This window comes from Vitis vinifera, chromosome 11 (genome assembly GCF_030704535.1).
Source record: "Vitis vinifera cultivar Pinot Noir 40024 chromosome 11, ASM3070453v1".
NCBI classification, from domain to species: domain Eukaryota; kingdom Viridiplantae; phylum Streptophyta; class Magnoliopsida; order Vitales; family Vitaceae; genus Vitis; species Vitis vinifera.
Genome location: NC_081815.1, coordinates 1,821,262 through 1,849,130, shown reverse-complemented (window position 1 = coordinate 1,849,130; position 27,869 = coordinate 1,821,262). Strand labels below are relative to the sequence as shown.

The 27,869-nt window shown below is 34.2% G+C and overlaps 4 protein-coding genes across 10 annotated transcripts; 2 read left to right on the top strand and 2 right to left on the bottom strand.

Annotated features, from left to right (window-relative positions):
- Nucleotides 1-195: 195 nt before the first annotated feature.
- LOC100250764 (uncharacterized) lies at nucleotides 196-5,292 on the bottom strand. Of its 4 annotated transcripts, none has more exons than XM_010657899.3 (12): nucleotides 4,424-5,292; nucleotides 4,288-4,341; nucleotides 4,134-4,185; nucleotides 3,944-4,017; nucleotides 3,717-3,847; nucleotides 3,284-3,368; nucleotides 2,956-3,113; nucleotides 2,524-2,853; nucleotides 1,700-2,425; nucleotides 1,143-1,262; nucleotides 832-899; nucleotides 196-403 (listed from the first exon to the last, which is right to left on the bottom strand). In XM_010657899.3, the coding sequence occupies exons 1-12, from the start codon at nucleotides 4,446-4,448 to the stop codon at nucleotides 400-402; spliced, it is 1,827 nt and encodes a 608-aa protein (XP_010656201.1). In that variant the 5' UTR covers nucleotides 4,449-5,292; the 3' UTR covers nucleotides 196-399. The 4 variants fall into 4 exon arrangements, with proteins under 4 accessions (XP_010656201.1, XP_002279676.2, XP_010656203.1 ...); XM_002279640.5 differs by having other exon boundaries at nucleotides 2,956-3,080; XM_010657901.3 differs by lacking the exon at nucleotides 4,288-4,341.
- Nucleotides 5,293-5,399: 107 nt separating this feature from the next.
- On the bottom strand, nucleotides 5,400-8,386 carry LOC100249113 (uncharacterized). Its single transcript, XM_002282181.3, has 2 exons — nucleotides 8,090-8,386; nucleotides 5,400-5,861 (listed from the first exon to the last, which is right to left on the bottom strand). The coding sequence occupies exons 1-2, from the start codon at nucleotides 8,190-8,192 to the stop codon at nucleotides 5,539-5,541; spliced, it is 426 nt and encodes a 141-aa protein (XP_002282217.1). The 5' UTR covers nucleotides 8,193-8,386; the 3' UTR covers nucleotides 5,400-5,538.
- Nucleotides 8,387-12,929: 4,543 nt separating this feature from the next.
- LOC100255927 (transcription termination factor MTERF4, chloroplastic) lies at nucleotides 12,930-16,448 on the top strand. The gene has a single exon (XM_059740634.1). It carries the CDS (start codon nucleotides 13,115-13,117, stop codon nucleotides 14,558-14,560), a length of 1,446 nt encoding a protein of 481 aa, XP_059596617.1. The 5' UTR covers nucleotides 12,930-13,114; the 3' UTR covers nucleotides 14,561-16,448.
- Nucleotides 15,873-27,092, top strand: LOC100254220 (uncharacterized). 4 transcript variants are annotated; one of them, XM_019223131.2, is made up of 14 exons: nucleotides 15,873-16,084; nucleotides 16,164-16,257; nucleotides 16,345-16,428; nucleotides 19,076-19,244; nucleotides 19,353-19,397; nucleotides 19,542-19,583; nucleotides 20,706-20,825; nucleotides 20,980-21,125; nucleotides 21,206-21,353; nucleotides 21,462-21,545; nucleotides 22,443-22,558; nucleotides 25,364-25,422; nucleotides 26,477-26,567; nucleotides 26,681-27,092. In XM_019223131.2, exons 1-14 carry the CDS (start codon nucleotides 15,873-15,875, stop codon nucleotides 26,906-26,908), a joined length of 1,638 nt encoding a protein of 545 aa, XP_019078676.1. In that variant the 3' UTR covers nucleotides 26,909-27,092. The 4 variants fall into 4 exon arrangements, with proteins under 4 accessions (XP_019078676.1, XP_059596615.1, XP_059596614.1 ...); XM_059740632.1 differs by lacking the exon at nucleotides 21,462-21,545 and having other exon boundaries at nucleotides 21,206-21,287; XM_059740631.1 differs by lacking the exon at nucleotides 21,462-21,545.
- Nucleotides 27,093-27,869: the final 777 nt, after the last annotated feature.

Here is a 27,869-nt window from a genome sequence, read left to right as displayed (position 1 = left end):
AACAATCCATTTTCTTATGTTTTTTTTTTTCCGAAAAACAAAAGATTATTCTCAAAACAATTATAAAAAAACCTCTATTTTCTGTTTTTAATAAAGAAGACCGTCTTCTATTTTCTAGTTGCTAAACTTGTTTTTTGTTTTGTTACAAAAGAATAAAAAACTGTTTTTGAAAATACATGGTATACATGCCAAAAATTCTATGGAACCCATGGAAAAAAATTATTATTTGCATGTTAATCCACAGAAATTTACATCAGCTCAGTGACCAGATAGACCTGTTCATCCACGTATTATTACATTGAATGAAGAATAATTTGAAAAATTCAAACAATTGGTGGATCCAAATAGTTTTGATGCCTTAGGGTGATGTATCAAAATCTGTCCCATCACAAGCTAATTTCATCTGCAATACCAGAAAGATGCAACCCAGATCAGCATTTGCATAAAAGCCAGGCACCCATCTATTGAAACCTATACAACATGCAAACATTCATATGAAAATTCTTTCCCAAATCTTTCTATGCATGCATTATCATTGCCCATGTTCGCATGAGATTCCGGGTTTTTCAGCATTGCAGTCTCTGATACGGTAATACCTTGTTTCTGAGCTGGATGATATCAACACTAGTTGCCTGTACTAATTCTGCATCATTCATAGGATATGGAACCAAGTTTTTAGAAGCCATGAAACCGGGCTATGGTTCTGTGATTTGATCTTTTCTTACAAAATTTGGGTATCTTGTTAGGCTAAGTTAAGATCTGTAGTCCTAGCTTGGCATAAAAGTAAAATAGATGGAAATGAATGAAGATCAGAATCAGTGATGAACATACCTGCTACTTCTTTGTCTGGTAAGGAAAACAAATGTTCCAAAGCCTGCCATTATTGCAACTTTTATCGCCTGAGAAGGAAAAAACAGTTCTAATCACAGTTTAGCATTTGTTTTCCGATCAACAGATAATCTCTACACATGTATACAAAAAAAACTAGTCCCACTCCATGCTAACCTGGAATATCTTCACAAATAATGGATAAATGAAGCTAAATCTAGAATTTTTTTTTTTTTCACCTTTTAATTGGGAGGTGGGGGTTTTGAATTTGTAGTTTGTATCATAATTTTAGGGGCTAATATCAGCGCTCTCACCCGTGCAACTGGGCCTCTAGAAGGTTCGACGTCTGCAGAACTCTCAAGCCTTTTTTTCACTCTGTGAGAAGTTTTCTGGGCTTGCTTCCCTTCAATATCAGAGCTTCCATGCACCTTAAGCTGAAAATAATGATGTAAACAGAGTGATTAAATAAGCAGATTGCCAGTTCAATTTCAAGAAAACTTGTTTCTATGTTGATAACAGTAAGGTGAACCATTTATAGTCCAATGCAGCAAAGTGCTACTGGCACACGAACATCTGGTTGTACATGAAAATACTGTAACTTTGTTGGCAGCAACAAGAAATTTTTTTTTTTTTTTTTGATAGGTAGCAACAAGAAAAATCTCACAGCAACATCCACTGCCGAAGTAAAGGATATGGTACATATTTCAGATGATGGTAGTTTCTATAACTATTCATCACAGCTTAACTTGATTCATAAAGACAACTATAATCAAAAGTGATACTTCAAACAATGCAATAAAAAAAGCCGAAAAAAAGCCAGCAGGAAAATTAAGATATTCTCTTCCACATTTTCAAGAAACAAAAAGCTCACCTTTCTTTGATGGATATCCACTTCAGTGGGGGAACCTCCCATTACATTCATCACTTGTTTATCGCTGGTTGTTATACACAAGCGTCTTGTATCATCTAGGAATATACAGCTGCCACAGCTTTCAAAGCTGAAGTTCTCATCTTTACAATATAGTACTGGTTTTGGTGTATTCTCTGTACCTCCCTGACTAATGATCTCACTTGAAAATCTTGATTGAACTCCTACTCCATCCTTCTCTATAACTGAAGTGCCACCAGAATCTCTCTCATCAGTGACCAAATTAGAAGGTTGAAGCCTACCCTGACGATTAAATATTCCTCCTGAAGCTGTAGCTGTTTCAATTGGGAATTTTTTAATCAAATTTTCAAAAGATTTTCTCTCTTCCTTTTTGTGTACTTGTCTATTTTTATCACTGGGCGTCTCATTTTTAGATTGGATGTGTTTTGCACTTAGCTCCTTTGACTGCCCAGCATACAGGGGTGCTTTACTTTTATCCATAGCTCTATCAGAATCAATTTGCTCTCCTCTTTTTCTGATATATGCTGCAGTTTGTTGAAACTCACCCTTAAGCACAAAGTCTTTAGCCTCTTCTGAAGTTGATTGTGTCACTTTAGGGTTCCATGTCTCAGTTTCCTTTAATTTTTGTGGACCCCTTAAAAGAACTTCCCTCCAACTCTTGGTTGATTGAGATTTCGTAACTGGTGGCGCAACACGATGCCCCATTTCCTGTTTCCAAGCAAATAGTTTTCTGAAACTTATAGAAGAACAAGTATCCTTTGGATTAACATATGCAGAATATTCACAAGGAAAAGTACAAGAAATACCTGAGTTAGACTATTTTCAAAGGCACTTATCATTTTCCTTACATTACTGGGAGTTTTCCTCAATGAACTCTGTTTCTCAGTGTTGTCAGCATGATTTTCCTCCAGCCTTGGAGAAGCTGAATTACTATCTGTGGTAACAGATTCCAAACATCCTGACATAGATGAAGTTCCATCTGAAAAAATGGGCTTCACAGGAAAATCTGAGAATGGTGATTGAGCCTCAAATTTCTCATCTAAATCTGTGTGTTTTAATTCAGTTAGATGGTGGGCTCCAGCCTCCTGTGAAACTTCTGCTGTCAACAAACTCTCTCCACTTCTATCTGTATCATTCTAAAACAGGTAAGATAACTGTTAGGAAAACTCCTGGTGCTTTCGGGTTTCTCTTTCATGAAATGATAAAAGTTCTACAAGGCAATGTAAACAATCCTTAACTAGGATCGTTGAACTGTCATCAAGCTGAGTTCCTTCTATCTTATCAGCACCAGATTGTGGCTCCCCATTCAAATTCACAGGATTTTGTTCCAGACCAGCTTGGCTAGCAATCTCTCTGATGCTTTCTGTTTCAGTGTGAAGGAGGCCTCTTTGTGAATCTTGAGAAGATGCAGGACTCAGAACATCAAGAAAAAGCCTTTCAGAAAAGGTACAACGTAAGACCACATTGAAACTAAAGCTTATGCCATTTTCTTCCATTTTTTCACTTTTCCTCTTCTCCACAGTCCTCTTTTCTTTTACTTCATTAACTGGGTAAATGAGATCATACCTGAAACTTTCTTGTTGATTGACAAAGATGACAAACTAGCAGTTCCTGAAAGCCCACTGTGTTTCTTTTTCAATGCAGATTCTCTCTACCAAAAAAAAAAAAAAAATGTAAACAGAAAAATTAATCCTTCCATTCAGACAGCTATTTAATTGTCCAACAAAGTATTTTCAGGATGGGGATTTCATAGAGATATACTGCTGGCTTCATAATAAGATTTCTCAGAAAATCTCTGTAATGAATAGGAGAATTAAGTCTAAAGAAAGTATATATCACTTTCTAAGTTGTTGGTTTTAGTTTCTTGGGTATCTTAAACTCTTGATTCCTTGAATGTCGGGTTTTTATAATCACAAAATCTCTTGTAAGCCCATGTGAAAATGGCCATCATAATGGATAACAATGGAAAGAAAAGAGAAAAGAAAAAGAGGAACAATACCATTATACGGATTCGATTGCGCTCTTCTTCACTAAGGATGAACTGCAACTTCATGTGCACATGCCCACCTCCTTTGAGGGGAAAAGTGTCATCCAACAAACCTTTTTGAACCACCAACATGGTATCAATTTCTGGCACCCAGAAAAAAAACATCCTGATCAACTTTTGTTGCAAGAGGAAAAGAAAAATACATGATTATTAAGTTCAAATTGGGAAAAACGGCACACCTGCATGTGATATTTCATTTCCTTCAGCATCCTGTAGAGTCACAGTCAAGTTCTGCCGAAGGGTAGTTAAAGGGCTGTACTAAAACAACATAATTTGAAATTCAGAACCAAGAAATTAGAGTTACAAATATGAAACTCAAACAATAGAGAGATGAATTGGAACAATTAAGATGAAATTCAGAAGCATTACAAAGAGAAATCTCCCTTATCCCAAGTCTGGTACTCTCTTTTTCCCATGGAAACTGCATTATACAGTACAAACACTAGTCAATGCCACAAACAGAATGATATCTGACAAACAATTTTACCACTAAAAAATGGAGGAAAAATGATAATCTGCCTACCCTTTATGGAAATTGACGAAGGGGATGATGAAGGCAGGCCCGTGAAATCCAGAACTAAAATAATGAATTAAATTGAGTGAATGCACATACAAGTTTTGTATATTTCAAACTATATTAGGAGGGGAGCTTTTGACACCTGAAACTTGGATGGTTCCTGGCATTGGAGATAGAGCCTTGAAGTAGATGTTGATCCAAGAGAGAGAGCCAGTGACAAAGCTTGTAATATTGATTTGAATTTCAATTGATTGGTGGAAGGGAATGGAGAGATACCCAGCAAAGTCTTGGTTTGCAGAGGGAGAACTGGAGAGAACTAGATGGGAGAGTGTGGATATGGTTGGACTTCAAGGTGGAGAACTACACTGTGGGCTCCATCAACCTCCAAACTATTTATTAACCACCTCAGATTCCAGGAAGAAAATTCTTTATTTTTGTCTCACTCCCCCTGGCTCATGACCCCTAAGGTCTTACAGTGAACCATGAAAGTTATGTACCCTTTCGTTTTTTTATCAATTTAGGGGAGATCAACCCCAAATGACTTAATTTCTGCGCGACGATTCCATCTCCTTCTGGGTTGTTGTCTGGTTTAAATGATGAGACATTTGGCTGTGATTTCAAACACATCTACATCCGAGAAGAAACCAGAGGTGGATATTTATTATCAAGGTGAGCACTACAAAACAGAAGTCTGTGGATAGATTGGTTGTTATCATTTTACCCTTACAGATAAAGGTGGTCCAGTTGAAAAGTCTGAAATACAAGCTCATAGAGCATAGGCAGGTTCCTCTCTTGGGCCCTAGCCTTTATATTTGTGCCAGAAGGCAGCTTATATGGTTATATGCCTTCTTAAATGTTCAAAAATCCAAAGCTAAATTTTAGGTTCTGGAGATCTTACCCGAAATTGCAGGGTTTATGGTTTGAGCTCTCACTATTTCAGATAAATGAGAAACTCCATGATGTACCTTTTTCCCTGTAGTAAAGGGCAAATTGACCTTTTTAATACGACTTAGTAAAGGATTCATGAAGCCAATCCCAAGTAGACTGGGGAGGCAATGCTTAGTTGAGTTCAGTAAGGTATGTGGCTGTTGGATGCCCTTAGAGAACCTGGGTCACCATTGGAGAGAAGGCAGCGACATTGATATCTGATAAAAGTTTAGAATCACCATCCAATGGAGTTGAGTTTGAGCACCAGAAGAAGGCAGTCTGCCCCTTTCCATATAAAGGGCGAAAATTTGACAATAAAGAATAGAAGCATCAGAATTTAAGATTTGGGACAGATTTTGTCTTAATAAAATGTTTGAGAACGGCCTTCTCTTCATCAATTCTTTTCTTCTCTTCAAGATCCTTGGGTTTCACTTTTCTTTTCTCTTCCAATATCCACTTGAAAAGCTCAAGCTGCTGATCAGCAGGGATGGGCTCCCGCACCTTCAAAGACTCCATTGTTGCTGGAGGGGTTGTACTCACAATTGGAACAGAAGAAAGTTCTGCCACAGCTTTTTCTTCTTCTATGTGTTTCTTTGTACCTTCACCATTATCCATGTCTGCATCTTTCTTTGTTGCCCCCACGAACATATAAGCTGCAAGAGATAAAATCGAAGTTAGTGAATTGCCTGGTGATTACTTAGGTTTACAAGATTACTAACATGTAAGTGGATTATTTTCAAAAGTGTTGTTAGTAAATGTCTAATAACAGCAATCATCAGCCATCCTTCTATCAGAAACACTGATTTGGACTTGCATGCTTAACCAACAACTTCATCAAGCAGAGATTCCAATTGCCCCATTTCTATCTATCTATCATAATCAAGACCTTCCTCCACTCATTTTGGCATATGTTGAACCACTCACTACCTTATACCCGATCATGATGATTTCTGCCCCAAACCATCAGATTTCACAACGAGAGTTTTACCCCAAATGAGTAATTTGTTTTCAGCTGCGATGTTCATGGCAATACCAATGTGACTTGAGATGAGATCCCATCTATCTGGTTTCCAATTGAATTTAAACTTCTACCACCTCCCCACTTCGCATTCCAACATCTAAATCAATGTTAACCCATCAAAATCAAAATCCATAACAGAAGAAAAAAATATTTTGCTACTTGCTCCCTCATTCTAGGTCAAGAATTTCACATTTGAAGAGAGTAACCTTGGCCTTGACTTAGGAATAGGATTCCTTTAACTAATTAAGTCCAACCTAATAGGAGAATAATAATAAGGTCCAACCATAATAATAATAATCCTTCAACTGATTATGTCCAACCATAATAGGAGAAAAATAATAAAGTCCAACCAAAATAACAATACAGAAGCATCCATGAAGGCATACTTAAAAGGAAAAGAAAGCCATAATAATACAGAAGCATCCAGAAGGCATGCTTACAAGGAAAAGAAAGGCTTCAAGAAGTTGCAATGCTAATATCCAAAATCATGATGATGCTTCTTAATGAAGATATCATACATCCCCAGTCATCTACTTCACAAGAATACAATTCGATAGAGGGTAAAAAATAAGGCCAAAATAGCAACAATCACTGACCTTTGGGGTTAACACAGAACAGCTTCTCTTAAAAAATATTACATTTTATACAGACAGGCTTCAATTAGAAGTTAATAACCGAGAGTAGCTTTCCAAACTTCTCAATTACAGAAGATGTGATACACCACTTTGTAAGTCAGAACCCCCTTTCCAACAATTCAATTCTTCCGTTACTTCATAAAGTTAAGGTTCTAATAAAGTACTTGATGCTTCAAAATTTACCTCCTATAATTTGCTTTCAAAGTGATGGCAAGCTGTAAGGGACTTTCTCTATCAGAATCTTCGACATTATCATGCCAGGATTATCATAGAATGTGCAACCATAAGAGGATTCTGGATCATTTCGTTAGCTGTCTTTTTGTGTCTTTTTTGGACCATTTGACATGAAAGAAATCGGAGGGCTTTTGAAGATGTGGAAACCTCAGATCAATTGCTTACATCCTCTTTTATGCTTTCCTTTTTGAATCATGTTAGGCATCATATAGAAGGAAATACTATGTCTTTGATCAATTTTATTGATTGGTTAGGAGCTAAGAATTTGTGTGCAGGTGGTGTTTCCCCTTTGTTTGCCCTCCTTTCTTTGGTTTTTTTGCTTGGTTCCCTTTGTATACTCCAGTGTAGGACACCAAGCTTTAGCCTTTTCTCTATCTATAATATTTTTCTGTGTGCTTATCAAAAAAAGAAAGAAGGATTCTAACGCACAACTTAAACCGAAAATTTCTATTATATCCAATTAATATGGTTTCAGATAAGAGACAATCAAACTAAAAAAGCCCATCAGGCATTGATACGGCCATTAGGAGCAATGAATTCTTACCAACAGTGCACTATCAGCTCAAACACAAACCCTATTCACTTTGAACTGCAAATTTTCTTTCATCCATTTAAGATGCTCACGTTCAAAAGTTCAAAACACAATCAACAGATGAAGGCCCATCAAATATTCATACATTTGTACCATGTGCCCTCTTGTCATCAAACCCAATTCACTCAAACTCGATACATCACTTTAAACTTAAAGTTTTATCATATCCAATCAATCTTAAGATGCACACACTAAAAACCTAATCAAACAGACAAAAGACCCATCAAATATTCATAGAACAATGCTCCCTTATCGCCGGTTCACCATCAACTCAAACCTCAAATGCAGCACACACCAAAGAATAAAGACAAAATCACTTCACCAAACCTTCTTTTCTTGCTGAAAATCAATTACCCAGAAAGAAAAAACCAGGGGTATACATTCATCTGTTAGCCATACCTCCAAGAGCAAGATTTGCAGCTAGGAGAAGACGCCAAACAAGTTTGTAACGCCTAACGGCTGACACCTTGGGAGGTTGAGGAGCTGAAGGTGGAGATTCCATTGATTTCTAGATGAATCTCAGCTCGTTTTTGGCCTTTTCTCTCAAAATCAATCCAAAGAAATTAATCGAAGCCGAGCTCAGACTCACCTGAGAAAAGAACAATAGTTAAGGGTTTAAAGCAACGAATATGGGGTTTTATTTATTTTATATATATATATATATATATATATAAAAGGCTTCTTCCAAAATCAAGTGAAGACTGAATATTATCCCCCAATTGCACTAAAAAAAGATTATTTCCAATATTATACCGGGAAAATTTAAAATTTTACTTAAATAAAAAGAGATCTAGTGATTCTAAATTATTTTTTTATTTTTTTATTTTGCAAGGATTTTATTTAATTATTTATTATTTGATAATCATGATATAATGATTTTTGAGTTTCAAATGGTGTTTGGTTTTACCAATGTTTTTAGAATTGGACCAATCATTACATCGAAAAAGTTACCAATAACATTATAAATATATAATTTATAAATTATTAAAATTTAAAATAATTATAAAAGCAAAAATAATAATTTATATATTATTTAAAAATTAAAATTTTATTTAAAAGTCAGAAAATCAGTTTCAAATTATAAATTTAAATTAAAATCATAATTTTAATTTAAAATTTAAAATTTTAATATTTATTTTTAAATAAAAAAACTTATTTTAAAATCATAAATTTATTTAAAATTGTAATGTTTTTAATTTTACCATTAAATCATATCTTATACCATCCATGTAAATCCATATAAAACACATTTTTTACTTTATCAATTTGAACTCTCAATCTCTCATCCTCGCCCAACACCGTTGCTGTGAAGACTAACAAATAAACAAAAAATGAAAAATTTACAAAAATTTAATATTAAACATAATATCATAATAAAAAAAAAACACATTAAAATTATTAAATATAAAACATAAAAAATAAATTAGAAAATTAGAAAAGAAATGGGGAAGTGAATCAGGTTTTTAAAATCTTTTCAATCACAACAAATTTAAACAAAATATAAGCAAAGTAAAGAGATAAAGTTTAGAGAATTCAAACTCGGGTTTATAGTGGTTCGACACTTCCTTACCTACGTCCACTCTTTTCAACCTCCTAACTGAGCGAGGGTTCCACTAACTTGAAGTTTCAATCAAGCTTCTAATCTTCTTATACTTGAATTCCGGCTCCAATTGGCTCTTACATAACCTCTTTAAGATTCAACCCTCTTGAAGGCTTTAACACTCAGATTGTTACAAGATATAATACAAGACAAAGCTAGGATGACAAACAATAGTGCACTAAAGGATATGCAAGTGGTGATTTAATGCACTATGAAAGAAATGAGAGCTTTTTGATCAAGAACAGGTAGGTGGGCTTTGAATGCAAGTGTTCTCTTGTCAATAAATGAAGTGGAGCTCTCAATTTATAGGTTTCTAAGCTCGGGAATCAAAAACAGCAAAAGGCAACCTCGTCCGGTCGAGTTAGGGGTCGACCGGTTCACTAGCCGTTGGAGCATTTAATGCATGACAGGTTACCATTACCTCAACCAGACCTCGACCGGTCCTCGACTGGACCTTGACCAGTTCTCGACCGGACCTCGACCGGTAAGGGAATCGCCTCGACCAGGAAGAGAAGGCTACTGGGAGAAAGAGAAGGTTTTTTACCTTCCTCAACCGGTCGACCGGTTGGCCATAGCCTCGACTGGTTGAACCTTTTTTGCCCCGAAAAACCTATTTTTATATTCCTTTCTTTTCTAACACTTAGGCAAGGTCTTTAGGTAAATTATTAAGTCAATTTTGAAACATTTTGCTTAAAGTAAATTAGTTAAAAACTCGGGTTTTAATGAAATCGACATTTTAAAGGATAAACCGAGTTGTCTAAGGTGCATGAAACGTATGAAAATCCTAAGTGCACTCATGCATTCATCTTACATTAGTTTCCTATGATCACAAGTCTTCCAAGTGTCTCGATCTTTTATCCATTTGGTCCTTTGATGAATTTTCGAGTTTATACCTGAGATTCTTAAACATTTAAACCAATTAGTCACTTAACCATGGTTTGTTACCATCAAAACCCGATTAGGAGAACCTTTGGGCTAACAGAAAATATCAACTTGCAACTACTGGAAGGAGTCGAAAGGCGCACACAATCAGGTTTTTTGGATGGGCGCTTTGACCCCGAGGGAAGGAGGGAGGGGGGTTTGCGACGCCGAGAGGGGGCTTTACAAAGGGTTTTGCGTTGAAGCGGTCGGGTGGGCAGGTAGATGGTGTAACGATCTAGGAGACCGCCAGTGAGAGCTGGCGTGGGTGTCACAACACGTTGGGGGGCAGCATCTTCTTCACATTCGATTCAAATGGAGAATGAGAGTTAAGATGTTTTTATATCATCCAAAACAACATCGTTTTGATGTCAAAAGCATCAAAACAACATCGTTTTGATGTCAAAAGCATCAAAACAACATCGCTTTGATATTGTAATTTTTTTTAAAAAAAAAATAATAATTGAACCATCCGGTTCGCTGGTCAGACTGCTGGTTCAATCGATTTGATTTCAGTTCAACCTGTTTTCGGGCCAATTGACCGAATCGGACTGGAACCATGACTAGCCAACAGTCGGACCGGCCAGTCCGATTTGGTTTTTAAAACTATGGGTTTTACACATTTGACAGGTGGCACATATATTAAAAATGTGACATGTTGACGAATTTTGAAAGGTTACAAAATTTAGTCTTATAAATAAAATCAAATTTTCTCATTGTTGTCAAATGAGTATTAAAAATAAATAAATATTCTCTAATTCACAAATTTCCCTAATAGATAAATCAAGTTGTTAACATCGAGCAATTAAATATTGGGAAATTCCAAAATTTGATTTCAATGGAAAGACTTATTGGGTTCGACAAAAATGACTCTACATGGGAAACAAGGTTTCATAAAAAAATAAAAAAATAAATAAAAAATAAAAAATAAAACTTCAGAAAATCCTCTTACAAATCCAAGAAATCGTAGAAGAACTGTATATGTGTTCTTCGCCTTTCAATAAAGTCATTCGGGAATAAGCCACTCAAAACTTGTTTTCTCTATTAATGAAATTTGTCGACAAAAAATATTTATTTATTTTTTATTTTCTTTTGACTTCAAAATTAATATTTGTTTCATTTTAGAATTTTGCCAATGAGATAATATTTATTTATTTTTAATTATCTTTTGATAGCGATATGAAGATTTGATTTTATTTTTAAAACCAACTTAGAGTGACTTAATAATAAGTAAATTAAGTATGTTTTGTAAAATAACTTAATGATATAACTTAAAGTAAAAAACAACTTTTTAAATAATAAGTAAAAATAATTAATTTATTATTAAGTTTACATTTTTATTTTACTTTTTTATCCTCATTTATCCTAATTATGTCCATAATTTATTTTGTTACTTTATAACTTCTATTGTTACTCGACCTCCATTCCCTTAATTATAATTTATGAGAATAAATATATCAATTTAATGATTTAGAATAAATTTTAAGTTAATTTTATCAAACAACCTTAATACTTAAAATAAAAATTAAGTAATAAGTTATAAGTTAACAACTTAAGTATAATTTAAGAACAAATTTAATTGTTTTTACTTATTACTTAAAATTATTTGTTACTTTAAGTCATTTCATTAATTTTATCAAGCATACTTAATGATTTTAAGTTAAATTATATTTAAGTTGTTTACTTAAAACTTATTAATTATTATTTAATTATTACTTTTTAAGTATTAAGATTGTTTAATAAAATTAACTTAAAATTTATTATAAATTATCAAATCGACATATTTATCCTAAAAAATTATAACTAGAGCAAAGAAGGTCAAGTAATAATAAATGTTTTGTTTTGAAACAGTGATAATGAAAGTAATTAGGACAAATAAGGATAAAAAAGTAAAATAATAATATGGATTTAAGAATAAGTTAATTATTTTTACTTATTACTTAAAATTATTTTTAACTTTAAATCATATTATTAAGTTATTTTGCCAAACATAATTTATATAATAATATTTCATGTCTTGCTGGAATGAAGTTTGTGTTATGGTTATGAAATTTTTTCACCATATGAATTAAAAAAAGATTAATACCAAAATTTCTGGTTCTTGCCAATATTTATATATAACCATTATTAAATATATATTATGAGTTATTATAAAAAAATAATTATTAATTGTTTTTATTCATATTTAAATTTCATCAAATTACATATTTTAAATATAATTTCTATATTAAATATAATTTAAAGCATTTGAAAATATTAAAATATAATAAAATAATATTTTTATCTTCATAATCAAATTTAATATTCATTTTATTTATCATCAATCTAGCTGCTATTATCGACAAATATCACTAATTTTATTATTATATATGATATTTGTAAGAGTCGTATTCTTACTTATAATTAATATTATATAAATTTTGTACTTAAACAAACATTGTTTACATTTAAGGTTTTACATAATTATATCTGTTTTCATTTAAATTTAAAAATAATTATTAGAATGTAATTTGTATAAATTATTAATATTTAATATAATCAAATATTTATTATACGTACTTTCAAAATTCATATTTTTAATTTGTATACTCTATTTTCCCGAAATCATAACCTTTATCATATGTAAATTTGAATTATCAATATTTCACATTATTTTTTTTAAAAAAATCATTATAATATACACACCATTTATCCATTTTTTTTTTTTTAAATCCTCATTCCTAAAATAATTTTGAAAAGTTTCTGTTCCATTTTTGTTCATCTGCTCCACAAAACTACCTCCTTGAGGGCCCGTCACAGACAGGGGCTTCGTGCAGACGGGTGCTGCCCTATCCTTCCATCCTCCTCTCTATTGAACTCCCAAACTTTGATCCATCAAAACCCTGCGATTCACATTTCATTGCAAAATGATCTCACTCCTCAGAAGAACCAAGCTCCTAACCTTAACCCTAACCTCAAACCCTAGAACCCTCCGCCCATTTCTCCGTTTTCTCTCATCTTCCTCCAAATTCCCCGAATATGAAATGCCCTCGGTCACATGGGGCGTCGTCCTAGGCCGCAAAGAGAGACTAGTCTCTCGTGTTATCATCTCCGACTACCTCAAAACCCTCGGCATCATCCCAGATGAGCTCGAACAAGTTGAACTCCCCTCTACGGTCGAAGTCATGCGAGAACGGGTGGAATTTCTCCAGAAACTGGGAGTCACCATTGACCACTTAAATGAGTACCCGTTAATGCTCGGATGCAGTGTCCGAAAAAATATGATTCCAGTTTTGGGTTATTTGGAGAAAATCGGGATTCCTCGATCGAAACTTGGTGAATTCGTGGTGAATTACCCGCAAGTGTTACATGCCAGCGTGGTGGTTGAATTGGCTCCTGTAGTGAAGTTCCTTAGAGGGCTTGATGTGGATAAGCAGGACATCGGTTATGTCTTGATGAAGTATCCTGAGCTTTTAGGGTTTAAGTTGGAGGGAACTATGAGCACTTCTGTGGCCTATTTAGTGAGTATTGGAGTGAGTCCGAGGGATATTGGACCGATGGTGACACAGTATCCCTATTTTTTAGGAATGAGAGTGGGGACTGTGATTAAACCCATTGTTGATTACTTGGTTTCATTGGGTTTACCCAAGAAGGTGTTGGCAAGGATGTTTGAGAAGCGGGCATATGTGCTTGGGTACGATTTGGAGGAGTGTATTAAGCCCAATGTGGATTGTTTGGTTAGCTTTGGGATTAGGAGGGAGGCGCTTGCTTCGGTTATAGCACAGTTCCCACAAATTCTTGGGTTGCCTTTGAAAGCTAAGTTGTCATCACAACAGTACTTCTTTAATTTGAAGCTCAAGATTGATCCGGATGGTTTTGCTAGAGTGATTGAGAGGATGCCACAAATAGTTAGTCTTAACCAGAATGTAATTATGAAACCTGTTGAGTTCCTCCTTGGGAGAGGAATACCAGCTGTGGATGTGGCAAAGATGGTTGTGAAATGTCCCCAGTTAGTGGCATTGCGGGTTGAGCTAATGAAAAATGGCTATTACTTTTTTAAAAGTGAGATGGGGAGACAGGTGAAAGAGCTTGTGGAGTTTCCAGAATACTTTACCTATAGTTTGGAATCTCGGATCAAACCCAGGTATCAGAGGTTGCAAAGCAAGGGGGTGAGGAGTTCACTGGATTGGTTCCTGAACTGTAGTGACCAGAGATTTGAAGAGAGACTACAGGCTGATTACATTGAAATGGAGACTATTGGTCCATCATTTTGTATGGGTGGGAAATTGCAGTTACCGGGGAATGAGGTTGTGTCAGATGAGGAAGATGAGAGCGATGATGAAGAACTTTACAGACGCACTGTTTCCCTTTAGTCAAATTTGTTTTGTCACAATAATGAAGCAAATCAAGTTTATAATGTTAATGAATGGGTATGCATTTCTACCTGCTCTTTTCCTTAAACATCCCAATATAATTTAATTGGGATAATTAAATGTTTTCATTTCTGCACCAAAACTTTTTAGAGATAAGGTTTGGACCTGGGTTATTGTGCAATTTCTTGGACTGATGGTATTTGACCTGGAACTATCATTTGATTTCTATAGTTAAATAGCTTGGTTATGTAGTTGGCTAAGCGGGTGTGGCTTTTAGGGAGTTTGTTCTGCCTCTAAAAATGATTGAACCACTTGATCTTTACACATTTAAATGAAAATATGAGCATTTGTTTGAAGTTTGTTGAATCTTGAAACTTGCATAACCACTTGATCTATATTACATTTTCATAACCATATGTTATATCTCTCCCCTTGTGGGGGAGAACTATGGGAGGAAGAGTAATGCTGCGCTCTTCAAACGTGCTGTTCAAGTTGTGTCTCCAACCAAACTCAACTTGTAAATGTCCATAGTTTTTCAAAATATCATAGGGTTGCCCTTATTTGAAGAAGCAATCTGGAGAATCTGATAAGAGTATTGTTTTCCTTTGAAAAATGAATTTTAGACAAAAGACTTGTTCTTTTTTCTCTCAAAAAAGGTATATTTGGGTAAGCTACTGAGTGTGTGCAGTGCTGCTTGTGAACATCTTGGGATTAGCATCTTAGGTTGTGTTGTCTTGTTGTGATATGTTGATGGGATTAATCTACTTAGGATAGAAAGGGCACTCTTAAGATGATTGTACAGCCTCTCCTTGTCCCCTAGTTATGATCTGAAGGCAGCCCTCTGGCTGGTAATCCGGGTTTATGCTTGAACTTAGTATATTAATAGATGTCTTTGCTGAGGGTGATTCTTTCCTCATGTCTTGATCCCTCATCATGCAGAAGTTGTAAAGTTTATGGGTTCTAATAAGCTTCAAAGCTCCATGCACATGTACTGTTTGGTTTTGGATCAAACTCTGGACATAGAAAAATAGCTCAATTTTTACATACTGTGCCAAGAAACTCAGTTTTTGCCTTGCATTTTATCAGAGAGACTTCTGGTTTTGCTTCCCTTCTTTTTGGGCATAGGTGAACTTTATACAGTTGCATGCAAGATTAGTGGCAACAGGGGGCGACGAAGGATTTATTTGGAAGTTTTTTATGGAGACTGGGCTTTTGAACTTGGAGTTATGTATATGATATAATTGGGACATACTTTAGTATTCCTTTGGTCGAGGATTTTAGCTCTATCTTGCTTTTCATTTATTCCAAATTCATGAAGAAGTTGGATTTTAATTTCTCGCCTACACTGCAATTGGACATTGTTAAAATCTCTGTTCAGCTTACAAGGATTCTGTGTCTAGTTTACACTTCCGTATTGATGGACGGTTGCTTGCATCTGGAAGCTTTGATGGGCTTGTTAAAATCTGGGATGCATCTTCAGGAGACCTCAAGTGTACACTTGAATATCCTAGTGGAGGCATCGAGGTGTACTTTTTAAGCATTTTCATTAGTTCAATTCGCATATGGTTTTATAAAAATTGAGTATAAACCATGTCACTTGCAGTGAATCAGGTAGCATCGAAGAGAACATTTGGGGGATTGTGCAGTTTGGATGTGGCATGCTGACAGAAGTGCCTACCTTTTATTGGGAGAATTTGGTGCCTCCTTCTTTTACCTCTCTTTTTCTTTTCCAATTTCATTTGTAGATATCCATTATTATTTTTTGTTTCTGATGTTTGTTTAAGGTAAAACAATCTGTACTGGTTCTGATGATGCAACCTTCAGAATATGGAATCCAAGAAGTGGTGAAAATATTCATGGTGTTAGAGGTATATATGTGGATTACTGTCTATTCTGTTTTTCCCCTTACTTGTTAGTATTCCAGTTTTAATAAGCATAGTGGATTTTGTACACAACGCTTCATGTCTGTCTGTCATGACATTGATGTCCAAATTCATTGATCGATAGGCAACAACATGATTCTTTCCTCCTGAATGTTATCTTCTTCTATCTCCTTGTTTGTCTCGCCTTTGCAAACTTAGGTGGTATTTGTTTTTTTGGCTTTTTGCTGAAAGCAATTTAGTTTTAGAATTTAGGTTGTTTGTTTTTTTACTTTTTCATGACTTATTATAAACTTTTTACTAAATAGAAAAAACTAAAATATGTAACTTTTTCTAAATAGAAAAAATAACATATTAGTTTTTTTTACTTTTTAATACTTAATAGAAATAAAATACTACAAAAACAAACAACCTAATATTTAACACTATTAAGCATTAAGGTTCTATTTATAATTAAGTAAAAAAACAAACATCACCTTAATATGATTAAACAAAATGTTTCAAGATAACTTAATGTTTTAAAAAGTGGGGAGATGGGGGGTGCAGGTGGAAGTATTGAGCGCCTAAAGGGAGGCGTAGCACAATACACACGAAGTATACCAAAAACCGCCCAGTATAGGCAATTAGGTTGAGAAACAAGTGGTTTTGTGACAACAGAGTGCAGATTAATCCCAGTAGTACCTTCAACCTTGATGGGGTAGACTTGAGTCCTCTCATCCAAAGTATATACTACATCCTGCACAGTGAGCTGGTAGTATTCTCCCCTAGTATTCTATTTTCTTCTTCCCAGCTTTGCAAGAGCCAGGTCTGCCTTACCTGTCTTTAGGCTCCCTAAGCAGAAGCTTTGCTTTGCTTTGGCAGCCATTGGCATTGCAATCCAAGAGGCAAATCATGCACCAGACCCATTAGGAGTACAAACTAAAACATCAAAAATATTAGTGTTGGTTTGTTCTCCAGGAAATGGTTCCCACTTCCTCCGTCCACTGCAACTACAAGAGAAATTCATTGTCTTGTTCTTAAACAAAAGGCAAATCAATCATCTCACTCCAGTAGAGTAAATTGTGATATGAAAACATCAGGACTGCGGCTGGTACCCTGGGAATGATCCCCGTCTTCTCAGTTCCCACTATCATGTTTGTGTTGCTATTGCAATTGAAATTGTGGACGGTAACCACAGGCTTATAGTTTCAGAGGAGGGTTCCACAAGATTATGAAAAGCTTCTGTCTATAATACAAGCTGAATCTTGGTGGTTCATCCCATGATAATTTCAGTAAGAGTAGTAACAAAAAATAAAAGTTAATTTTCTTCAAAAAAACGCTTTTCACATTAAAATGTTTTTTAGAAGAATCATCAAACGGGCTCTTAATGAAGAGAGATATAAAACACATCAGTAGAATAAGAGCCTGTTTGACAGTAATTTTAGGAAGTGTTTCTACCCCTTCTAACACTTGAAAAATAAAAAATTTAAGTGTTAGAAAGATTAAAATTGCATTTTAAAATCACTACCAAACGGGTTTTAAGAATATATTTGACGAGACTTTTAGATACCATTTCTAACATAAATAATTTGTTTTGAAGAAAATTCAAGTATTTAGCAAAATTTAGAAAACATTTTTAAAAAGTTAAAAAAATTATTTGTAATATTTCACAAAGAAACATTTGATGGTGATTTTTCCAAAAACTTTAGAGGAAAAACACTTCTATTAAAAATATTTTAAATAAAAATATTGTTGAAGACACTCTACATTTAGATTAAAAATCATATTTCCCGCACAAAAACACCTTTAGCAAATTGTGGACTCAAAATAATATTTTGTGAATTTGTTGCAAAATTAAGATCAATTGTTTTTTTAGGGCGTTTTGCAAAATAATTTGAAATAACACTTTAACTAAAAATATTTAAAAATGGAAAAAACTTAAACAGTAACAAAAAAAAATAGAAGAAAAGTAATTCTTAACTTTTTTTTATCAAAAAGATAATAAAAATGTAAAACCTATTATTTCATAATTCATTCTTTATAAATAAATTAGAAGCCTTAAATTGATTAAATTTTATTCTACTATTTATGTATAATTTTCAGTGAATTTTCGATGGACACATCTTGTTTGAAAGAGCAAAATGAGATGTGGGTTGTGGATGAAATCTCGTTTTAAAATTTATTTCAAATTTGGTAATTAAGTGTTTCCAACATTTTTATTTTTTTATTAAATTATAAAAATAAAAAATTAGAAAATAAATACACTTAGCCAAAGGGTTATAGACAAAAGCAGTATTAACTAAAAACACTTTAAACAGAATCCCTCTAAATGGGCCAAAATCATATTAATTTTAATAGATAAATAAATAAATTCTAACTTAACAATGGTTAAAATAATATTCTAAATATCACAACACACTCCTTATTTATTTAATTTTTTCAATTTAAATTAAATTTAGTTATTGATTTTTTTTTTTTTAAAGTTATTCAGTTATGAATAAAATTATTTAAATATTTTATAACAATTTTAATATGCAAAAAAAGAAAAAAAAAAAAAAATTGTTTTAAGAACTTTTGTCCATCCCAAATTTCTTCCTTTACGAATCTCAATTTAATTAATCATTTTTATTTTTAAGTGATCCCATCTCTAAACCAGGAGCCAGTAGATTTGAAAAGCAGGAGTGGCGGACAAAAATCCTCTGCTAACCCTGCTGCAAACAGAGATCAAATGAATACTCCAGCCAACCATGACGAAGATGAGGATCAAGGGGATGTGTTTCTTGATGAAAACGACATCGTTCTGGAAATCAATGTCGACGATGAAGGTGTAGTGCAGATGGGGAGCTATGGCCCCCCTCTCTCTCCTCTCTCTCTCTCTCTCTCTCTATATTTGTGTTTTTGTAATTTCTTTGTCTCTTTCCCTGTGTATTCAGATCTTCCGGATGCAGAAGATGCAGATGATGATGCGGAAGATGTTGGTATGACCCTTCTTCTTCTTCTTCTTCTTCTTATTCTCTTTTTTATTTTTATTTTTTAAAATTCTGTAATTAACTTAATAGAACTTAACTGATTTTGATTTTTGATTTTTTTGATTTTTTTGAAATAATTTTTGGTGGGTGTAGAGGAAGCTGATGATTCCATGCACATATTCACTGGTCATACCGGTAAGGTTCCAAAAAAACTTGGGTTGTTTTGGAATTTATGTCAGTGTTATTATTCAGTTTGGTGATATAATTTAACTGGGATGATTAAACGGTTTTCTGCACCAAAACTTTTTTAAAGATAAAGTTTGAACCCAGGTTATTATGCAATTTATTGGACTGTTGTTATTTGATTCGGAATCATCATTTAATTTCTTTAGTTAATTCATTTGATTATGTACTTAGCTAAGTGTGTGTGGCTTTTAGGGAGTTTGTTGTGCGGCTTGTGCCTTTACGGATGATTGAACCATCTAAGCCTTAAATTTTTGAATGAAAATATGAGTACTGCTCCTCTTTTCAAATGTGAGTGTTTCTTTTGAAGTTTGTTGAATCTTGAAACTTGTATAACTACTTGAACTGTATTAGATTTTCATAACCGTATGTTCTATATCTCTCTCTGTCTATGATTTTGAAGAATGGCAATGCTGCACTCTTCAAATATGTTGTTCAAGTTGCCTCTCCAACTAGACTCAATTAATAAACGGCCATAGTTTTGCAAAATATAATAGGGTTGCCATTATATGAAAAAACAATTTGAAAAACCTATTTGGAGAGAGTATTGTTTTCCTTTGAAAAATGAATTTTAGAGAAAAAGGTTTCTCTCAAAAAAGTCTTCTTGGGTAGGCATCCATGTGCATGCTGTGCCGCTTGTGAATATCCTGGGATTAGTTTGTTAGGTTGTCTATCATTGTTGTAATATGTTGATGGGACTACTTAGGGTAGGAAGGGCATTCTTAAGATGATTATACAGGCTTTCCTTATCCCCTAAATATGATATGAAGGCAACCCTCTGGGCTGATAATCCGTTTATGCTTGAACTTGGTATATTAATATATGTCTTTGCTGAGAGTATTTCCTTGCCTATGTCTGAGATTTCTCATCATGCTGAGGTTGGAAAGATTATGAGTACTAATAAGCTTCAAAGCTCCATGCGCATGTACTGTTTGGTCTTGGATCAACCTATGGACAGGGATACAAAAATAGCTCAAGTTTTACTTATTGTACTGAGAAACTCAGTCTTTTGCCTTGCGTTATATCAGAGAGATTTCGGGTTATAAGTACGTTTTCCTTCTTTTTTGGGCGTAGGTGAACTCTACACAGTTGCATGCAGCCCAATCGATCCAAGATTAGTGGCAACAGGGGGTGGAGATGATAAAGGATTTATTTGGAAGATTTTGGATGGTGACTGGGCTTTTGAACTTGGAGGCATGTGTATAATATAATTGGGACATACTTTAATATTCCCTTGGTTGAGGGTTTTAGCTCTAACTTGCTTTTCATTCAAACAAAAATCATGAATGAGTCGGATTTTAATTTCTTGCTTACTCTGCAACTGAACATTTCTAAAATCTTTGTTCAGGTCACAAGGATTCTGTGTTCAGTTTGGACTTTAGTATGGATGGACAGTTGCTTGCATCTGGAAGCTTTGATGGCCTTGTTAAAATCTGGGATGCATCTTCAGGAGACCTTAAATGCACCCTTGAAGGTCCTGGTGGAGGCATTGAGGTGCACTCTTTAAGCATTTTCAGTAGTGCAACTCTCATATGGTCTTATAAAAGTTGAGTACAGACAATGTCACTGTGCAGTGGGTCAGGTGGCATCCAAGAGGACATGTGGTCTTGGCTGGTTCAGAGGATTGCACAGTTTGGATGTGGAATGCTGACAGAGGTGCCTACCTTAACATGTTTTCAGGTCATGCTAGTAGTGTGACCTGTGGCGATTTTACTCCTGATGGTACTATATTTTCTTTTATTGGGAGAAATTCAGTGTTTTCTTTTCCTTTTTCCTCTCTTTTTCTTTTCCAATTTTATTTTTAATTTTTGTTTCTACTGCTTGTTTAAGGTAAAACAATCTGTACTGGTTCTGATGATGCAACATTAAGAATATGGAATCCAAGTAGTGGTGAAAATATCCATGTTGTTAGAGGTATATATATGTGGACTACTTTCTATTCTGTTTTTCATTTTCCTTACAGGTATTCCAGTTTTAAAATCTGAATTAAAATTACGCTGTCACATTTTAATAAGTATCGTGGATTTTGTACACAACACCTCATGTTTGTGTTTTATGACATTGATGTCCAAGTTCATTGATCATAGGTAAATGATTTTTTTTTTCCTCCTAAATGTTATCTTCGTCTATCTCATTGTTTGTCCCACGTATGTGAATTTAATATGATTAATGCCCACAACACTTTGACATCAATTTTGGCCCATGGTTATACAAAATAATTCAAGATAGTTGGAGAAGGATTGAAAATTCAAAATTTTCAGGTTTCAAATTGGTTCTAATTGAAACCAAATCTTGTTATTCTCAGGGTTCTTCCAAAATTTAAAGATTTACTAATTACTCCTAAATGAGAAAATTATTAATAAGGTGAAATCCCTTCTTTAGAAGGTGATTACTTCCATCTCCATTTCCACTTGGAGGCCTGGAAATTTTAAGTTCTACCATTTGAAGTAGTCATGAGAAGCTTTGGCTATTTGTTTTTGTGTCACTGTTCCCTCCTGCATCATATGAAGGGATGAAGTTGGCCAAGATTCTTGATATCCTCTTGTTTTTTATGTGTGTATCATAAAAGTCAATATCTGACTGTTGTTTCCTAGCCTGACTACATGTTACTTGTACAGTTGTATGGAAGGAGCAATGCAAGTTGCTTCTTCAAACTTTTCAACTTGTTTATAGCTTCTACTCTATTTTCTTGCTATCTTAGTATACTGCATTGAGTAACTTGATGAAGGGTTTTTGCTATTCTGGATGGCTTTTATTTGTTGTTGGGATATTCTTTGCCATTCTTGATGCCTGAATTTTTGCCCTCTCAAGGTCATCCATATCATACTGAAGGACTGACATGCTTGGCAATAACCTCCGATTCAACTCTTGCTCTCACTGGTTCCAAGGATAGTTCTGTCCACGTTGTGAATATCACAACTGGAAAGGTTTGATTTCTTGTTAATCCCTTGTTTTGTTCCCTCATTTTTGTAATTGTGCTTTTGTACTATTGATTTAGAAAAGTCATATTAGATTCATAATTTTAACACTATCACATGTGTATAAACATTCTGAATTTTGAAATTAGCTCAAACTTTTGACATTTCAAATGGGGCCATTTTTATATTCTTGGTAATTTGAAATCTCTGGACTGAAATTTGAAACTTGGCAATGAACTGATCTTATTGTTTGGTTATATCATATCTGTGTTGTCTGTTTTACATATGGCATGTGATTCGTAGTTGCTAGCTTTTTTATGCCAGGTAAACTGTCATTCTCTTTCTCATACTTATGTAATATTTTTGTTGAGGAAAGATACAAGTATCTTAGCTAAAGAAGAAAAGCTCAATAGCCACAACTGACTCTCATGAGTTTCCAATAACCTAATTCCATCATAGAATTTGCACTGAGATTTGACTGCAAATGATAACTTTTTATTTATTTTATTTTATTTTTTATCTCCAGGTGAATAATTTTAGAAAAGGAGGAATATCAAGAGAGAATAGAGAGAGAGAACACAAAATAGTAGTCTATGTTTGGAAATAAAAATGTAAGAACCTAAACCGCACTTTGATTTTGAGATGTAAGCCTTGTGTCTGAGGCATATGCATCAAGATATAGTTCAAATGATCAGGAACCATGAAAGATACAGAAAAATAGTAAAAAAGAAAACAACATGAGAACAATGCATAGGAGGCCATTAATTTTAAGTCAAAAGTCTGAGCAAAGTTTTCATTCTTATTTATTTTTTAAATAGGAGGGATCAAAGTCGTCGAGTGAAGCCTGCAAAACACTGTGTAACAGTGAAGTTCTAGAAGCTTTAAGATGTTAACATGAAGAAAATAAAATTCTAATATAGATGTTAAACTCATGTCATCTCTCAACTCTTTTCTTATTTGATGCTGCTTGCTGAGGCTAGCTCCTCCACATGGGAGACCACATTTTATCTACTAAAAGTATTATTAGAGACGTTGTCCTTGGGAGACCAGTGATAGAACTCAGCCTCAATTTCATTAAAGGGAAACCTAGAAAGCAAATATTTGTTCCCAACCTCATATAAATCTGTTAAATTGCCTATATTATCCAATGTTGATCATGCTGATAGAACAAAAAGCATATAATTATCAAATACAAAATACTAAGCAAAATTGTTATCACCCAAATTGATATCTCAAGTTAACTGAGTAGGAAAACAACAATAATCATCCCAATATACGGTAACATAGAAGAGAGCAAAGATCCCTTTCATAGTCCTTAAACTGTCTGCTAAACTGTATACAGGTGTGCAGAAAGCTTGCACCCCGGTGAATCTATAAAAATGTTTTACTACATTAAACTCGCTAAATGGCTACTAAATAAAGGCACAGACAGTTCATTTACATCGAACTGCCAAAGATGCTACACACAAATGAGGAAGGACGACAAGTTTGAGGAACAAGTAGAGCTTTCTATATCAGAACTCCATTGTCGATCAATTTGAACACGTTATTGTCATGCAGATGGAATGCTAGACCTGCCAAATGTGGTCTGGGTCCTATGGAAGAGATCTGTGTAACACCCTGCTGGCAGCCTGCATGAGACAATAATATTGGTGGTTTGTTTGAATAATGCTGTTGGTGTCTAGCCGTGTTATATGTCATATGTGCAATCTTGATTTGTACACAGTTGGATAAATTAAGTTACCTCTATGGGCTTAAAGGGCTGTTTGGACCACATAGTTTCCAAATTGATCACAGGCAACTTGAGGAAGTCTTTTACTCTTCATAAGATCATGAACCACAAAACTCATCTCAAAAGACTTTAATCATTTCTAAATAACATGGTTGCCACTTTTCGGAAGTGAAAATTGTATGTAGTGCTCTTGGAGAAGACGGCAAATCTTTCTTGTGAAAATAGGATGTTGGAGTCCAAGAATGTGTTGCATAAAATAGTTCCTAAAAATGGACCCTGAATTAAGCAACTAAGCTTCCATAAAAATCAGAATTGCACGTAAATCTGAGTTCTATTCCGTTAACTATAGTTATATATGTACATATTTATGTATATATGTATGTACAATGTTCCATAATTGTTACTCAAAATTTTAGGTTTTTTTCCTAAATTTTGCTATCATTTTAAATTGATAACAACATATCTTCATAATGATCATGTATTTTCAGAACCTCATGTGGTAGTTAATATCTCTATTTTAGTCCTTTCATATGTCATTTTGTGGTGTTTAGAGCAATTGGCATTTGACATATTCACCGTTGTAGTGCTGAGGGCTACACTCCTATTGCAGCTAGGGTTGCTCCTACTTGGGTCATTGTACTATACCAACCAGGGTTTTGTGGGGCATGTTAGACAGTAGAGTCTATGTGGTTCAGCAAATTTTGAGAATTTCTGACGGGACTTCGGTACATAAGTTGTGTTAATGGGTTTATGTGACATGGCATGACATTTGGTGCATTCACACCTGGTTTATAATTTTTAGCTGCTTTGGCTTCTAAAACTGTCTTTTATCTTTGTATGCTTTACTTATTTATCTACTTTTGTGGTACAATAGATAATTGGGTCTGTTGTTAATTTTAAGTGCATCATCCATTCATCCTTTCAAAATATTCTTCAATAAATTGATAGCAACTGTGTGTGCATTGCTTTTCGTCCTTACAAGTTTAGTTGTACCAGTTGATAAATTTGCTGGATTTTAGAGGATGTGAATATTTCTTATCTATCAGGCAGGTTGGTAATAAACTTTCATGTGTGATCTAAAGGTGGTTAGTTCGTTGACTTCTCACACAGATTCAATCGAATGTATTGGCCTTTCACTGAGGTGTATACCCTGAACACTCTCTCTCTCTCTCTCTCTCACACACACACACACACACACACACGCACATAAGTAACATCACAATGGTGGTCGGGAAAAGTGAATACTAATGATCATAATATTATTTCTTGATAAATGACTGAAGAAGTTTTTTTGTAGTTTGTGGATGTGATTATTTGAAATTTAATTTTGACTGAAAAAGTCTTTGACATAATTCAAATCCATCTATGATTTTGTGGATGTTGTCATGTTCCAATGTGATGATAAGGTGCATCAAAGGGAAGTTTGAATATAATTTTGACCAATGGAACTGGCAATGTGTTACAATAACACCTAACTTGGTACATCTGATCATGGTGTAACCCTATATTATAGTGAATCCTATATCAAAATGGCAATTTGAAATTTGTAAATTGGTGTTAGTTTAGTTACATTGGCTAGAAGTGGTCAGATTCAACTTAGGTACTACAACCTGAGCCTTGACCTACTTGAAAATGAGGGGCTCAAATGTTATGGTATAAGCCAATAAGAAACACCCACCACGTGTGTCAGGTGCATACAGAATCTGGCCTTTTGATCTTATCAAATCGCTTCCCCTCCTTTTTATCTAAGATAATACAATCTATTTCACCCCTCAAGAGTGCAGAATGCTCTCTGCTTTCATTTAGCTCTTGCTGTCGGCTTATTCCCAACAAGCAAACATTCTACATCATTATGCTCCAGTTTACTGTCAAGACTTGCTGTGATAAGGTAATTTAATTATGATTGCTGCTACCGTCGCAACAGCTATAGATTTATTACTAATGTTTCTAAAATTGGCTTTAAGAACCCCGTGGTATGCAAGATTGCTTTGGCGCCAGTAAGAACTGAGCATCTTATAGTTTGAAGAGAGATAATAATATCTTAGCAGGGGTCTCTTCTTGAAGTTTTCCCTTTTCCCAAAAGGCGAAACACTGATAAAGAAATCACTTTGTACTTCTTAAGAGTTATCCTATTAAGTTAAGTCTTTTTTTTTATAATTCACGTAAACATGATCATGACTCGTTTTACATGGCAGTCCTCCATGGGCCGCAACAGGCAGCATGGACAATAAGCTCATTTTCTGGGATCTGCAGCATTCATCTCCGCGCTGCACATGTGACAACGAGGTCTGTCGGAGTACAGTTTCATATAGAAAAAATAGTAGTAAAACACCTTCCAAAAATTGAACTGCCTGTCTGTTTCTCATCAAAGTCTCATATTTTTGTATCCCTGTGAACAGGATGGGGTGACATGCTTGTCATGGCTAGGTGCTTCTAAGTACATAGCTGCTGGTTGTGTGGATGGGAAAGTAAGAATCTGGGATAGCCTCTCTGGAGATTGTGTGAGGATCTTCAGTGGGCATTCCGATGCCATCCAGTCTGTGGCTGTATCTGCTGATAGGAACTTCCTTCTTTCTGTTTCTCTTGATGGTACTGCCCGAGTATTTGAGATCCCAGACTTCCAGTAAGCAAAACTAGCTACTTCTATTTCTACTATACCAAAATGAAATGAGTTTCTTTATTATGACTATTTGTAAAAACTGTATCGTGGCTTTGCACTTGGGCCCTTTTCTTTCTTCTATTTATCCATTTGTTGCTAATTAAGCTGTATTGGTAAATTTTTATCTTGAATTTGGAGAAATATTTTGAACACTTTGTTGTGTGCATGTTTGCAAGTAAATCGAACACATGTATAATTTATAACCCGTTTTGGAATGATTTTGAGAGGGATTAAGAGCTCGTTTAACAGGAAGTGTTTCTTATCTTTTTAATATTTGAAATTTTTTATTATTTAGTCTTAGAAAGATTAGAAATATTTCTTAAAATCACTGTCAAACACACTTTAAAACCAGTTCTTAATACTTACCACCTTATAAAAAGTAGGTATTTGACAAAATTTTTAGAATCACTTCTAAAATTTGAAGAATCACTTATAGAAATTCTCAAATAACATTTTAAAATGCTTTGAAAGCATTTCTAATAGATTCATTGAAGAATGTAAAGATGGAAACAAAACAAATTTGAATTGTCTACCTATATTCATATATGATAATGATTGTCTTCTACTTATATTCATATATATTAATGATATTATTTTTTTATAAAAATATTTAGAAAAACAAAATTGGAATATCCATCAATATCTTTATATTATAAAAGTTTGTTGTCACTTTGTTTACCCTATTTATCTTTATTTATTTTTAATATTTACCAAACTACCACAACACAATCTCAAAGCATTGTTCACTCGTTGACCCATTAGGAATGACATTTTTGTAATTTCATCCTAATTTTCACCCCTTTTGACTAACCCTAAACCCAATTCTACCTTTTGGTCACGAAGAAAATTCAGGAAAATGAAAATAGATTTTAACTTCAACACTTGTGTTGCTATCATATTAGGAAATGTGTTAACTTTTACTTTCCTTC

What these genes read in the sequence shown, in the direction of transcription:
- LOC100250764 (XM_010657899.3), bottom strand. Translation starts at nt 4,448, where the DNA reads ATGCCAGGAACCATCCAAGTTTCAG. An exon ending in TTCGTCAATTTCCATAAAGG is followed by an intron (nt 4,186 to 4,287) that starts GTAGGCAGATTA and finishes TGTATAATGCAG; the next exon opens with TTTCCATGGGAAAAAGAGAG. An exon ending in TGGATATCCATCAAAGAAAG is followed by an intron (nt 1,263 to 1,699) that starts GTGAGCTTTTTG and finishes CATTATTTTCAG; the next exon opens with CTTAAGGTGCATGGAAGCTC.
- LOC100249113 (XM_002282181.3), bottom strand. Translation starts at nt 8,192, where the DNA reads ATGGAATCTCCACCTTCAGCTCCTCAACCTCCCAAGGTGTCAGCCGTT. An exon ending in TGCAAATCTTGCTCTTGGAG is followed by an intron (nt 5,862 to 8,089) that starts GTATGGCTAACA and finishes TATCTCTTGCAG; the next exon opens with CTTATATGTTCGTGGGGGCA.
- LOC100255927 (XM_059740634.1), top strand. Translation starts at nt 13,115, where the DNA reads ATGATCTCACTCCTCAGAAGAACCAAGCTCCTAACCTTAACCCTAACC.
- LOC100254220 (XM_019223131.2), top strand. Translation starts at nt 15,873, where the DNA reads ATGAAGAAGTTGGATTTTAATTTCTCGCCTACACTGCAATTGGACATT. An exon ending in CATATTCACTGGTCATACCG is followed by an intron (nt 19,584 to 20,705) that starts GTAAGGTTCCAA and finishes TTTTGGGCGTAG; the next exon opens with GTGAACTCTACACAGTTGCA. An exon ending in TGGCGATTTTACTCCTGATG is followed by an intron (nt 21,354 to 21,461) that starts GTACTATATTTT and finishes TGCTTGTTTAAG; the next exon opens with GTAAAACAATCTGTACTGGT.